Source organism: Brachycentrus maculatus, unplaced genomic scaffold, assembly GCF_059751285.1.
Source record: "Brachycentrus maculatus isolate JH-2025_06_01 unplaced genomic scaffold, ASM5975128v1 h1tg000472l, whole genome shotgun sequence".
In the NCBI taxonomy this organism is placed as follows: Eukaryota; Metazoa; Arthropoda; class Insecta; order Trichoptera; family Brachycentridae; genus Brachycentrus; species Brachycentrus maculatus.
The window spans coordinates 400,021-416,206 of record NW_028281219.1 but is presented as its reverse complement, the minus strand read 5'-3'; the positions used below and the strand labels follow the sequence as shown (position 1 = coordinate 416,206).

Below are 16,186 nucleotides of genomic sequence, written 5' to 3'. Positions count from 1 at the left end.
TACAGTATTAAAAAATTAAAAAATAATATAAAAATTGTATTAACATGTTAGTATTCGGCTCAACACAGGCCATGCATAAAGAGCCGTAATACGTATAATAAATGTATATATGAAATGAATATGTATATTGAATGTATTTATGTATTATGAAATAAAATAAAATAAATAAAAAAATACTATAATAAAATAACAATAAAGCATTTTAAAAAAACTGGTTTTTTAAACACTTTTTATTTTTAAAAAAAACCCTAGCATTAGTGGTTAATATGTACCTCATAGCGTTTGCACTCGGTCGTTGCTCAAAGGAAGCCTGCACATGGTTGAGCCGAGATGTGACAACATCGTTGACGTCATCTGTGACATTGAGCACGAGACAACCGAGGGTAAAATGGCACTCGGTAGCCACGAATTCTATGGGCAAATGGGTGGGAGCAGTATTTTCCTGGTAGTCAATCGCTTGGTAAAGTTTTGATTTTTCATCGGGAGTCATCGCTTTTTCAAACTGTCTCACTGTAAAAATAAAATTAAATAATGAAACAATCAAGAAACTTAACCATTATACTGCTGAGAGTTGAATCTTATACTTTGCGATCCTACTTCAAATTGCGGAGAGTCGAATTTTCAACTCGGGATCAGTACAATTTTATTAGTACAGAGGTTATGTAGCAGCGCATGTGATTAGAGCAATTTATTTGATTAATTAATTGCTCTAATCACATTAATTTATTTGATCAAGTTGGCCCAGGACCGGGAAGAATGGAGAGGACTTGTGCACCAAGTGCCTGACATTCCAGAAGACCACGACGCTCAGCATTGAGCAAGAAGATGAAGTGAAGATTTGATTAATTGTATTGACAAATTAACTTTTTTTTCTTTCTTTTTTATATTTTTTCAATTCATACGCATTTACGTTGGATCCCTTACAATGTCAATGTTTTGGATTGGAAAAATTACCAGGGAGTAAGGTAAGACAGTGTGTTGTATGTAGTAATAAGGACGAATGTGAAAATCACAAACAGGGCTCATTTGTACACGCTGTAAAAGGGGAGTGTATAGTTTAAGAGACACATATCGCTCATTCCTTTCAAGAAAGTCATAAATCAAAAATCGTCAACTTTTAGTTGTGCATGTTTTCGGTATGCCCAGAAAATGTACTATATCCCAGCAAAAGCGGCATATTTTTAACTTAATATTTACCCGCTACAGGGCAGAAAGTGTTGTTTTTTCATTTTAAAGAAAAGGTGTTGTTTAATTATTTTTTTAAATATACTAAATATTTTTCAAATGGAGAAAAAACATTCAAGTTTTACCTAAAAAGAACTGTTGCACAGTAAAAAGTTCAATAAGTGGCTTGATTTTTATTTTTAATATATTGTATTATATTTTTAAACTTTAAAAACATTCTCCTGAAAAATCAAGTTTTTTTAAGATATGACGTTCTTGAAAGGAGTAACCGATATCTGTGGATGGTTTATTTAATTTAGTTTTTAAAACAATAATAAAAACATCAGATTTTTTTTAGAAAAAAACATACTTATATCGGTAGATTTTGACAAATCTTCATCTTCTTTATTAGCCCCTCCCCACCAGCTAAACCATCCCTTTTTCTTGTTCGCTTCCTCTTTCGCCTTCCCAAGCCGCTCGACCTTGTGAAAAAAAACTATGTGTTAAATTACATACGAAGCAAGCAACAGAATTGAAAAATAAAAATAATAATTTATAGAAAAATGCATACTCTAACAATAAAAAATATGTAATGTACCAATAATGATCTGAGAATTTAAATATAATACCCAAACTATGTAATGTTACGTAACTTTATATAAGATTAGAAATTAATTATTTTCACTTTTGAAAAACAAGTTAAAAAGTGGCTTCTTGATATATGTAGATAGAACTTGAGAAGTATTTGATGTTGGTTACCCTACCAAAATAATAATAATAATAAAACCCTTATCCGCACCCCAATGGTGCATAGGGCACTGCGTCATATAAACGCAGTGTTATCTTGATCGTTTACACATGAAGAAAAGGTGATCAACCCTCCGCTTCAGGTACCAGTCCAGGGTAATATTGAATAAATATGACAGTGAAAAAATCACTTATATTTATTTTACCCCCCTTGGGAATCGAACCCGGGACCTCCAGGACGGTAGCCGAGCGTGCTGACCATTACACTACGGAGGGGGAATACCAAAATAAGGAGAATAAAAAAATTATTATTGTTGCAATGTTTCATTTGTTGATATTATCCGTGTACCTAGAATTTCTCATTGCGCTTAATCATGTACATGTAGTTCATCTTATTTATATTACTTTATTTTGTGTAGTATTATTTGTATTTCCTACATACAATTTTCATAACAAGAACAAATACGGAGGTCCTCACTAAAACGTTACATTTCAATTATAAATGATATTAAGTAATCATGAATTCTAACTTTTAAAATTGTTATGTTTTGGTGCGATTTAATGATTTCATATTGGTTTAACACAGGATTGGTCACGTTTTGTCGCAACTTTAATTAAGATTTCGATAGAAAACAGTAAATAGAACAGATTTGCATTTAAAGGATTTTTTGTGCAATGTTGGAAATACAGATTTTTTGGAGGACCTCCACAAATATCTTGTCATGGGTTCTGCTTAGTGAAGTGTTCATCAAACAAAGAAAAATGCATTGTAAATAGTAATAAATATTTTTTTGTAGTAAGAAGTCCGTAAAAAAAATGTAAAAATATTTATTTTTATTTATTTATTTTTTAATATTTTTATTTTCATAATACATAGATACAATCAATATACATATTCATTTCATATATACATTTCTTATACGTATTACGGCTCTTTAGGCATGGCCTGTGTTGAGCCGAATACTAACATGTTAATACAATTTTTAATTATTATTATTTATTTTTTTTATATATATTTTTTTTAATTGTTAGATTATAAACATGACATACAGGAGATACAAAAATAATTTACAGTTTAAAGGTTTTTCAAAAAGATAATTACACCTGGACTTTAATTAATTCACTTTCTACCTTGTCCCTTCCAATGCTAAGCAACCATCGACGGACACTGTTCTTAAAGACCTGATCACTCCTGGAAATCTTAAATATAAAAATCTACGTTAAATACTCAGTTTGGTGTTTTTTTTTAAAATTTTTAAATGAGTTCATATTTTGCGCAATAGTATTTAATAACGAGTGCTAAATCAGAGATAGGTCACGCAGCAACAGTCGATTAGAGAGTTTTGCCAGATGAAAACGATATACAGTGAAACCTCTATCTATCGTTCCTCGAATAATCGTTTTCCCGGATGTGTCATTTATTTCTTCTACCCCGGATCCATTTCATACAAAAATAGATTGCATTGATCGTTTCTCTATCATCATTTTATCGCATTCATCGTTTGAATTACGCTCCAAATTTGATATTTTTGACTGTAAAAATTGAAAATAGTAATCAATTGTCTTTATTTTTTTTTTAAAAACCAATTTTAAACGCTTATCAATTGAATTTATTGTCAATTTGCATGATACCCATTTCCGTTTTTTTGTATTTTTTTCTAAAATCAACTATTTTTGTGCAAATTTTCACAAAAGTACACTCGAGTTACTGGTATGTCATACAAATTGTTTTCTCGCATTTATTGTTTTCCCGCATTCATAGTTTATTTTGATGAAATAATTCGAGGTTCCTTGAAAAACGATAGATAGAGGTTTCACTGTACATGATAACCGTTAACTTACTTCCATTTCTATCCTCTGCCGTATGACCACTAGATTGAAGAGATCCAAGGTCTTCTCGCATTCGTTAAGGAGGCAGACCAAGTCGTTTGGTACTTTGTTAACGGGGGTTTGTAGTTTGGTCTGATAGGCCACTGCATATCTCTTACACGTGTCACGGTGAAACGAGATGTGATTCCAATCCCAATTCCTTCGTCTTCTTCTCACTTCACCCTCGAGAATGCACGTGTAAGCGAAATTCCACCATTCCTTATAATGATTTTTATACGTATTCAAGAAAGGACGGTATTTCCTAAAAATATAGCGACATATTATATTTTTAACCATTAAACTAACAATCCATCACGCCGTTTCTCCGTAGGGGTAAGCAGAGAACACAGAATGTGTTTGTCACCAATCCAATCAGTCTTTGCAAACAATCTTTGCCTTTTCCACATTCATACATCTCCTCATACATGCCTGCCGATTATTCTGACACCTGATCTGACCACGCCCAAGTATTTATAATACTTGATCATGCTTAGTTTTCCTCGGTCTTCCTCTGATTCTATTACAAACCACATTCACCTTTGCAGGGGTAAGCAGAGAGAATAGAACTCCACACCGCTCTGTCTTTGTCACTGTTTTTCAAAAATTCTGCGCCTCTTCCACATTCATGCAAGTACTCATACATACTTGCCAATTATTCCGACTTCTGACTTGACCATGCCCAAGTATTTGAAACACTTGGTCGTGCCAAGTTTTTCTCGGTCGTTCTTCTATCGCCTGCTTCTATTACCAGCCACAATTACCTAATAAATTTGTTTGACTATTCTTTCTTCACTCATTCGATTCACATGTCCGAACCATCTCAAAACACATTTTTTCAATTTTATTGATAATGCTCATCTCATCCTTGCATTCTTTGCTTATTTCACCATTCGAACATCTTGAAAGATAAAAACTCTGTCCAATTTCCTTACCTGTAAGGTAATCCCTTACTCATTCTGTCCATGGAGTCGGCCAACATCATGACGTCTTGGTATTGTTTCTTTGTAATCCCGATAGCTAATTGGTCCATATCTAAGTTAAGAATGACTTTAGGGATAACAAACTTAGGACTATCTTGTTCCGGTTTTGGATTTAGCTTTAGTTTAGACGAAGCGTTTATTGGACCCAAAACTGTAAAAATAGATACACCATATAATACTTTGTTATTTTTTTCATCATACGCATAATTACAAATAACAATAATGTGCCCTCACTGAGTTTTCCGGTGCCGAGGGCACATTTTGCAATATTTATTTATACAAATATATGAAGGAAAATTATTTATCACATGCATTCAAATACGACATGGCCGAACGATGAGATTTATTTCAGATCTACCCACTTCAATCAACCATTTATGAATAGCTGTTTTATACTTGAGTTTGTTTTTTTAATGACTTATTAACCCTTATTGGTCCAATGTCGAATCTCATTCGACATCGATTTTTTGCTCTTAGGTCCGATGTCGGATGTTATTTGACATTTTTTTCATTATTTGTATTATTTATTTAAATTCCAAGCTTACATTTTTGTCACTCGTATCTATTACAACAGTATGTGGAGCAGAGGACAAAAGATTTTTTCTAATTGGAATGTAACTGTCTACCTAGATTTTTTTTTTAATTTTGGGGGACCGGAAAGGGTTAACATATTGTTTGCGAGAAACGCTTAAAAGCGTCTTTAACATACTGTTGGTAGAGAGCAGGAGATGCTTATAATTTACTTTTGGTACAGCACAAGACGCCAAAAAACATTGTACACATTGAAATTGGGTTTGCGGTTACTTGTTATTAGTACATATACGACCCTAATTAATAAAATAATTATTGTCGAAGTTGATGAAAAAACCGTCTGACAACAATGCGTTAATTATATTATTTTTTAAATGATTATGTTAGGTTAATTTTCATTACTTTTTTGCCCTCATTTGCACCCAGCGCTGCATAAACACTACATTCGATGGATGCAGTGTTGACTTGATTATAAATTCACAATATTTTGAGTGTGTCCACGTCTTTATTCATATATCTGGGTCTGTCCACTTAGGATTAATTTATATTGATATCATGATATATAACAAATATGAAGAAAAAAAATGGGGAAAAGGTGAATATAATATACTCATACTTACTGTATTTATAATTAGATGGTTTATCTGATTTGGTGGCAATTTCAGATAGAAATTTAGACAACATGTCGGCACGAGGTAAACTAGAATACAGCGCAGAGTCAGGATTCCAGTACATGGCTAATCCTTCTAAATCCAATACCTTGAAACATACATTTTATGAGTGGAAGTTTTTTTTAAATTAATTACGAAAAATATCATTTCTTTCACCCTCTGGTTACCAGGGCTTTTGGGGTAAATATGCCAGAAAAAACACAATTTAAACATAAATAATTCAAAAGTAAACTGTGTTCGATAATTTATAAACACTGCGCCTTGTTTTATCTTCGGCGCTATGAAAATATCTCTTGGATTTTATTAAAAAAAATGTGTGCAATGTTATAAAAAATCACTAACTAAATGACTAACAAGTAAATGCTGCTGGCTTAATGTCTATTTCTTTTTTAAACCGTACGCACCGGAGATCAAACGACTTGCCGACATTCAATGTTGAAAGAAATAGTGTAGGGGTGTGTGTAAATATATTTTGACTATTTTAGTTTTGCGATATCGCTCAATCCTTTCAAGAACGTCATAAATCAAAAATCGACAATTTTCAGTTGTGCATGTTTTCGGAATGCCCAGAAAATCTACTATATTCCAGCAAAAGAGGCATATTTTTAACTTAATATTTACCCGCTACAGGGCAGAAAGTGTTGTTTTTGCATTTTTAAGAAAATGTATTGTTTAATTATTTTTTTAAATAAACTGAATATTTTTCAAATGGAGAAAAAACCTTCAGGTTTTACCTTAAAAGATCTGTTGCACTGTTAAAAGTTCAATAAGTGGCTTGATATTTATTTTTAATACATTGTATTATATTTTTAAACTTTAAAAATGTTCTCCTGAAAAATCAAGTTTTTTGATTTATGACGTTCTTGAAAGGAGTGAGCGATATATGTATTTTAATTGTTTCGATTTATTGCATATTGTTTATTAACTTGGACATGTAAAAATAAATCTTTTTGAATAATATCACAGCTTTACACAACTTACTTTTCATGGAAACAAAATTAGTTTAATGTGCTTTCTTTTTCTCTCTTCTCTTTTAAGTAAAATGTATACTGATACTTAGAAAAATTATAATATGTTTTTTTAAAGATATATACTTGTGTTTTTATTATTTACGCAAATATAGCAATTTCATGCTAAGAGCCTAAGCGGCTATAAATAGGTATCAAATTGTGGTAGAGTGGGTTTGAACCGAGAAACTCTGACTTAAGAGTCCGCGACACTAAACACGGGACCACAACTCTTTATTATTATAGCTAATTGTAAAATTATTATTATTTTGGCTAGTTGTAAAATGTAAGTAGTCAATAATTCTTAACTTCGATGTATAGCTTGTTGAAGAAAAAAACATAAAATTACTGAAAAATTTTCACAACACTGAAGGAATCTATAATATACCGTCCAAAATATATCTGATACTTTTAAATATCACGACGTCAGATCCGACGGATCCGGTACTTCTCGCTAGAGCACCGAAAGTCGATATATCGGATTTTGGTAACCAAAGGGTTAACTAAGTTTAATTCAGTTATTACTAACCTTATAAATTTTTGTAACCGTTTGCTCGACCACAGTTTTCCTCCAGTTTTCATCCATGGTATTTACAGACAGATTGTGAAGGGTGAGACCAAGGGAGAATGGTGACCCCGGATGGGTTATTTTATCTTCATAACGAACATGAATGTCCTTTATATTTAACTGGACATTCTTTATTATTTGAGTCACCAGTTTTTCAACAAATGAATCATCAACTTTCGGCTGATCTGTAAATCCAAACGCATTTCCGAAATATTTATAACTAACATTTTATTTACACACTATGGAATGGAAAGGTATTTCTACCCGTTCGGTTGATTGATGCTTACGGATGGGAAGGGTATTTTTACCTTCTGCACCGGCTTCATTTCAAAGTCAGAAAAGAAGATATTACATGTTTAATGTTTTTATATGAATATTGTGTACATATTTTTTTCCTAAGGTCTCAACTTAAAAGCATATAATTACCAAATCCCGTCGCCAGCGGTCCGCAGGCGTAAAAAATACTAAGTGTGTTAGTATAATAGTTAAATCTGCCTATTATCTGTACCTTAAAAATATTGACACTTTTTGTTAGAATGCTTTTCCATAAATATTATTACATACTAGGTAAAACTTAGCCAGTAGTCATAATCTCCATCATTTGCTTTTACACACATAAGTAATATTTTAACAAATGTTAATCACACATCACTGTTAAAATGTGTTTACAATACTTAAGCAAAGCATATTGACAATCAAGTCAAACAAATGAATGAAACAAGTGACAGAAATAATAAAATTAATACACCAAGGACGGGTGTTTTTTACACCATCTTCACCAGTTAATTGACAGTCGACAAAACACATATAAATATATATATATATATATATATATATAAATATATAACTAAATATGTTGAGATATTTCTATATAATGACTCATTAATTCGGAAACTCCAATTCTTTAAAATCCCCAATTATTAAAATTATGATTTCATATGATATTTAAGTATTTTTTATTTAAAGCAAAATTTCCATATTTATATTGGGATATTTTAATTATTAAAATCAAACACTGATTTTTAGGGTCTACTAAGTTATACATTTAAGTTTTTTTAAATGTAAAAAAAAACTTCTGACAGTCGTTTCGCCTCGTTAGGGCATTATAAAACACCATCTATTTTTTTTAATGTTTTTATAAAATAAAATAACTTAGTAGACTCTAAAAATCAGTGTTTCATTTTAATATTTAAAATATAAATTATAGAGTTATACAAATGAAATGCCAAATCAATATAAATAATATAATGGGACTTTGTCAACTTGTGAATTTGTTTCAGCCTTAACATTTTATGTTTTGAATATTAAAAGCATTAACTTTGTGGATCATATTGATATATTATTTCGAGAAAATATATAATTCATATTGATATATTATTTGATATAAAATTTTACATTGTAATAATAGAACTAGTCAAATTAATAATTTAGAAGTTTTAGAAATAAAAAAGCGGTTAAACAAAAATTAAATATAATTAACAATCAAATAAACTTAAGTCAAAGTCCCATTTTTAATATTTTTCCCATAAAATCAAACCCAACCTTAACAGAGTTATCCCCTTCCTTGCTCTTACCCCTCCTTAAAACACCATTACCCCCACCCCTACCCTTTTGAAACCCAACAACTTGTACACTGTTTCTTTTTTCATATATATGTTTAGTCATAAATTAAACCCTGAAGAGGGCAACAGGTTGTTGCCAAAACTAGTTGGTTAGTAAAAATGTGAGTGGATCAAAACACAAAGTATTTTTTTTATTTCTCGAAATAATCTAACATTTTATTTCTGCCATAATGTATACCAACCCTTAGCTGCCTCTCTTTTCTTCGCCTCCTCCACCCTCTGCAATTCACTTTGCTTGCTGAGAAGCAGATTCCGGTCTTCCTTGTCAGGATCATATTTGACTTCTTGATTTGGAGCGACCAGCAAAAACAATCTTTCGATGGAAGCTTCCACCGAAGCTCCGTAAAGGTTCTTCCATGGGATTTTAAGTACCAACTTACCTAAAATATTAAAATTAACATTCTCCTTTATTCATTTGGTTGAAAATTTCATTTTGGAAATTCAAAGCGATTATTACTAAATTTGATATTTGTAATAGTGGCATTAAATTCCATACGGGTATCTACACATTTAAATTGTTTAAGAATAATTTTACTTGCTTTTTAGCACTAGACTATACTATAACTTACTAACTTACTAATCATCACGCCGCTTCTCCGCAGGGGTAGGCAGAGTTAATAGAATGCCATACCACCTTCATGCATCTCCTCATACATACCTGCCAATTATTTTGACTCCTGACCCTGCCGCTTTCAAGTATTTGATTTACCTGATTGTACCAAGTTTTCCTCGGTCTTCCTCTGATATTTTTTTTTCACTTGATTTACCTGATAAATTTTTTTTATCGTTCTTTCCTTACGATTCACATGTCCAAACCATTTCAACACATCTTTCTTAATTTCATCGATAATGCTTATCTCAACCTTGCATTCTTTCCTTATTTCACCATTCGAACATCTATCATTCATCGTTTTGCCGCACATTAGTCTTAGGGATCGCATTTTCTAAGGGAATACATTTTAATAATTAAAATTTAAATGAGTAAAACATATCCATTTTTCCCTTTTTATATAATCTCATCGTTACATAAGTATTTATTTAGTTACGACGACAATTGATAAATAGAATAAAATAAAATTAACTGTATCAAAATTATTTGGTGTTTTTTCGGAATGTCATAATGCAGTAATAAAATTATTTTAAAGGCATAATTTGGGGTAAAAATACTTAAAGACATCATAATAATAAATTATGCATTTCAAATACAACCAATATTTTTTAAATAAGTGCAACAAGCAGCGCTAGATGTTAAAAGATCTAGTACCCCGACACTTAGTGAAAAGGGAAAGTTATATATACTTTTGTAGATTAATACAAGTATACTATTCTCCCCTCCCTTGTTAGCAAGTGGCTGGCTAAGTGAACCTATAATAAGTCGACCAATAATGAATATTGGTACCGAGTGAATAGAAATTATTCCTCAGTTTTTGATGAAACATCTAATTTAAATTCTTCGGAACTAACAGGTGATAAACAGGGAACAAGTGATATGAAATAAAGTATAATGGAATGAAAAATTCATTAGATCTCATTTAAAATATCAATACTTCAGTTAAAAATTGTTTTTTAATTGGTTTACTTAAAAAAAAATGTGCACCTCCGTAGTGCAATGGTCAGCACGCTCGACTACCGTACTGGAGGTCCCGGGTTGATTCCCAAGGGAGGTCAAATAAATATAAGTGATTTTTTTACTTTAATATTTCCCTGGTCCCTGAAGCTCAGGATTGATCACCGTGCCTTCATGTGAATAACAATCAAGATAACACTGCATCGTATTGATACCTGAAGGGTAGGGCTAATCACCTTTCCTTCATGTGTCAACACGATCAAGATAACACTGCATTTATATGATGCAGTGCCCTATGAACCATCGGATTCGGATAACAGTTTGAATGAAATTAAAATAAATACTTAAAATATCTGAACATTTTTCTTTTGAATCAATATTTTTCCAAACAACATTTAAAAATCCGTGGAATATAACATGCCAAACTTAATTTTAAATAAAAATAAATCAAGAATGTTAAATTTGATGAGACTAAATATCTATTCGGTTCATGGCATTTAACCTCTGACTTGCCATTCCGGATAGTTCCTTAACAAGGCTTGACGACGTTATTGACAATAATTATCACCTCACACATATCTTGACAAACAACACCTTCATACACGATATTTATTACTGCAAAGATTAGCAAAGACGGTTGGAAGAATATGACAAGTGAAGCGACTTAAAATCGCAGGTATAAGAATATATCGTGGGTGTACTGGCAAAAAACATTAACTCGAAAATGTGCAATTTTGACTTAATGATGCATATTATAAAGTTTTCAACATTCTATAAACTGGCAAAATACACTTAGTACAATACAATAAGTAGTTTGAAATGTCATATACATATATCGCTCACTCCTTTCAACGTCATTTATCAAAAAACTTGATTTTTCAGGAGATCGTTTTTAAAGCTTAAAAATATAATGAAATGTATTAAAAATAAATATCAAGCCACTTATTACTCTGCAATAGATCTTTTTAGGTAAAACTTAAATGTTTTTTCTCCATTTTAAAAATATTTGGTATTTTTAAAAAATTAATTAAACAATACCTTTTCTTCAAAATGCAAAAACAACATTTTCTGCCCTGTACCGGGTAAATATTAAGTTTAAAATATATTTTCTGGGCATTCCGAAAACATGCACAACTGAAAATTGTCAATTTTTGATATATGACGTTGTTGAAAGGAGTGAGCTATATGTGGTTTTAATAGTATATACAACATTAAGTTTAATAGTGGGTATTTTCTTCAGGCTAAAAGCTTTAAATAGCAGGGATTATTCGAAGAAGGATTTTAGCATTTTTTGCCAGTATACCCACGATATACATATTTTAAACAAATGTTTGTGTTGGGAGCTGTCTAAACACGTTTCATACAAATTATAGGTATAAAGCGGGAGCCGACAAACTTATTTTATACAAATCAGCAGTGGGGTTCGGGAAACTTGTAAACACAGGCCGTATATATGTACCTGTTAAGTTTCAAAGTTACATGTTGAAAAATGTACTTTAGAATTTTACATTTAGAATTTTATATTGAAACAACACAAGGAAAAAACAAACTTTCATGACGCAATGGCAAAAATATTGTTAATAACTAATTTTTAAATGTACTATTGATTTGTAACTATCAATTCATATTTTTTCAATAATTTAGTGAAAAAATATATTTTCATTAATTGATTCGGCAGTCACTTTGTGGTAAAATCTATCCATTTTTAATTAATGTTTTACTTAGTAAATACCACTATTTCTTAAAATCTACTGTGACCATGTTTTGATGCATTCCGCATCATTTTCAAACACCGTATTTGAAAATGATGCGGAATGCATCGAAACACGTGTCACAGTAGATTTTAAGAAATAGTGGTATTTACTAAGTTAAACATTAATTTAAAAAAATATATATTCTTAATATTTTTTTTTCATAACTTTCTATATTTTACCTACATATCTAAATTATGTGAACTGAAAAATGAACAAAATTACCTAACAAATTAATCATTTTTGTGAAAAAAATATATATATATTGTTTAACCCTTAGCACCTGAGTGCTGCCATAGAGGCGGCATGCATGGTTTACAGTACTACTCAAGAAAAAGTCTGAATAGTCAATATTTTTAATACATTATATTTTTACTTTTCAATATATTTGAACCAGAATCTTACAAGTACAATTAAATACTAAATAAGTCTTGAAATTCGATTGAGTTGGATGTATGCACATAAAAAACTTCTGAGTGCTAAGGGTTAAATATAACCTTTAATTCAAAAGATATGCCATATGAAAATCAAATAAGTGCCCGGGTTCTTGCAAAATTGAGATGAAAAATATACCAACACAGGTGTGTTAATAGAGAAATATAAAAGTAAAAATCTACAAGAAACCAATGATCCCAGCAGCATGGGGTCTAGTTATTAGGGTCTAGTATAGGTATAAATTATTGCAATATAATGTTTACTACACAAACAACAGAAAAAAAAAACTTATTGATAACTTAAAAAGTCAAAATGTTAATTTTGCCATGTTCCTTAAAAATTTGTATATTTTAAACCCTAAGAGATCACCATAAAAAAAAATATATATATATACATATATATATATATATATATATATATATATATATATATATATATATATATATATATATATATATATATATATATATATATATATATATATATATATATATATATATATATATATATATATATATATATATATATATATATATATATATATATATATATATATATATATATATATATATATATATATATATATATATATATATATATATATATATATATATATATATATATATATATATATATATTTATATATATATTTATATATATATATATATATATATATATATATATATATATATATATATATATATATATATATATATATATATATATATATATATATATATATATATATATATATATATATATATATATATATATATATATATATATATATATATAAATAATAATAATACTAGCATATCTCGGTTATCGCCAGTCATCTATGTTTAACTTGTGTAATATTGTGTTTATTTTATCTTTATCATTCAAAAACACTTCATGATGTCAGTTGAATCTGATAACAGTTACAACATATCTGTTGTCCTCTATTACCATTTGTAGGAAAAAATATCTTTTTTTTTAATATAAAGAGAGATTCATATTACAAACTTATTTATAAAATTTTAATACATTGCAAAGTACATTAAAAAAATATAAATATATTTTTATGTATATTTTGTCATATAACAAAATACATAAAAATAAAGAATAATTTTGTATTTCAATAGATTTTTAAAAACTTTTTTTCCAAGTGCTATGTAATTTGAAATACACATATTTATACAATATATACATTATACAATAAGGTTTTTTTTAAGAATTGAACATTTGTTTGATATTTATGGTCCATACGTTTTATAAATATATTTTGTTTGTACGAAATGCAGAATTTTTTTTATGGAAAATCAATATATGACAAAATTAAGAATGAAGACATTGAAAAGGAATGTAAGGCTGGGTTGGCGATAATCTACAGTTCTTTAAGGTAGTTTTGACATGTGGAGTGAATGTATGACTAGAAAGTATATTTTAAAAGTGAATATGAGAATAGAACGAAGTCAGCCAAGAATGACGTGGCACAGATGAATCAAATAGAAATGAAATCTGGTTGTCTCAAAAGTAAAGCAGCTAAATGTACGGATGTTGATGCTAATAGTGCGCGACAGGACAGGTGCTCGTAGCATTCCATTCTCTCTGCCTACCCCTGCAGCGAAGCGTTATAATGGTAGTTGAAATAGGGTAGAATTGGATGAGAAATGAGCATTGTATTTAAATTTATTTAAATTTCACAATTATAAACATAAATGTATCACTAAGATCCAATCCTTTTTTACTCGCACCACATCTGACTGCGAGCAATTTTTAATGAGAAAAAATGTACCAAGATCAAAAGCACAACACCGAGAGAATGAAAACACTGAAATCCTTTACCCTGTAGGTACATTTCTGCTATACCACATGATATTTGTGCAACAATAATATAACAGATTTTTTAATTAAAAAAAATCATATAATAAACAGGCGAATCACTAGCCTTATGGTTGAATGGGTTAAACATCAAAAATCGCGGTAAATATACATATTACGAAAACTTTTTGCAAGAAATATTTTTCGTTAAAATGTAATTAAAAATTTGTATGATTTTAGTTTTGTATACAATTTTCACTTCGCCTATGTATGTTCACAAATCAGAACTTACCTAAGTGACCGAAGATGGTTTGTACTGGTAAATCCAAATCATCCAAGGCATTTTGCTTGAGAACTAAATTTTCCAAGACAACATCGCCTGAAAGCAAAAACATTTATACATAAATTACTATTTATTTAAAGAAAACTCCATCTGGACTTACTTTACTGGATAAAGTAAAAACCTTGTAGTCGTACCACCAACAAAGATTTTAAAAATACAATTTAATTTTTTTTTAAATACTGCTTGATGTTAAATTCTTATATTTTAACACTCTTCTATAATTTAACACACTTAGGACAGGAAAGGTATTTCTATCCGTTTGAATTCATGCTTAAGGACGGGAAGGGTATTTTTACCTTCTGCGCCGGCCTTATTTCAATGTCAGAAAAGAAGGAATTATTTAATGTTTTTATATCGCTCACTCCTTTCAACAACATCATATATCAAAAATCCTCAATTTTCAGTTGTGCATGTTTTCGGAATGCCCAGAAAATGTACTTTATCCCAGCAAAAGCGGCATATTTTTGCCTTAATATTTACCCGCTACAGGGCAGAAAGTGTTGTCTTTCCATTTTGCAGAAAAGGTATTGTTTAATTAATTTTTTAAATATACTAAATACTTTTCAAATGGAGAAAAAACATTCAGGTTTTTCCTACAAAGATCTGAAGCACAGTAAAAACTTCAATAAGGGGCTTGATATTTATTTTTAATACATTTTATTATATTTTTAAACTTTAAAAACGATCACCTGAAAAATCTAGTTTTTTTATATATAACGTTGTTGAAAGGAGTGAGCGATATGAATATTATGTACCAATCTTTTTGATAAGATCTTAACTAAATGTACACAACAATCAAAACCCGTCGCGCGGTCCGCAGACGTAAAAAACACCCGTCCAAAATGTGTTAAGCTTGGGTGAAGTTACACTCTTCACAGATTAAGCTGACAAATGTTTTTTTTTTGTGTGCATAAAACATGTAAACCAACATATATCTTATGTAGGAATAGATAAGTTGAATTTGCGATAAAATATCACCCTAGTTTTATTTTGGCCTGGGTAAACATAAAACCAACATACTAATGTAAAGCGCCCTTGAAGTGATTTCTCCTGAAATAGCACATTATATATTCTCCAATAAACAAATAAATAATAATGTTCAAAAAGCTTATACCGTGGAGAGTTAAG

At 29.9% G+C, this 16,186-nt stretch overlaps 1 protein-coding gene across 2 annotated transcripts in view; it reads right to left on the bottom strand.

Annotated features, from left to right (window-relative positions):
* Vps13 (vacuolar protein sorting 13C) overlaps positions 1–16,186 on the bottom strand; it is an 84,830-nt gene that overhangs the window by 66,886 nt on the left and 1,758 nt on the right. For both annotated transcript variants that reach the window (XM_088271983.1, XM_088271984.1), the window contains exons 2-9: positions 15,008–15,094; positions 9,342–9,539; positions 7,499–7,722; positions 5,912–6,050; positions 4,713–4,911; positions 3,754–4,042; positions 1,535–1,646; positions 273–510 (exon numbers count right to left, since the gene is read on the bottom strand). In XM_088271983.1, the coding sequence (XP_088128109.1) occupies positions 273–510; positions 1,535–1,646; positions 3,754–4,042; positions 4,713–4,911; positions 5,912–6,050; positions 7,499–7,722; positions 9,342–9,539; positions 15,008–15,094 (1,486 nt within the window). The remainder of the gene's footprint in view (positions 1–272; positions 511–1,534; positions 1,647–3,753; positions 4,043–4,712; positions 4,912–5,911; positions 6,051–7,498; positions 7,723–9,341; positions 9,540–15,007; positions 15,095–16,186) is intronic.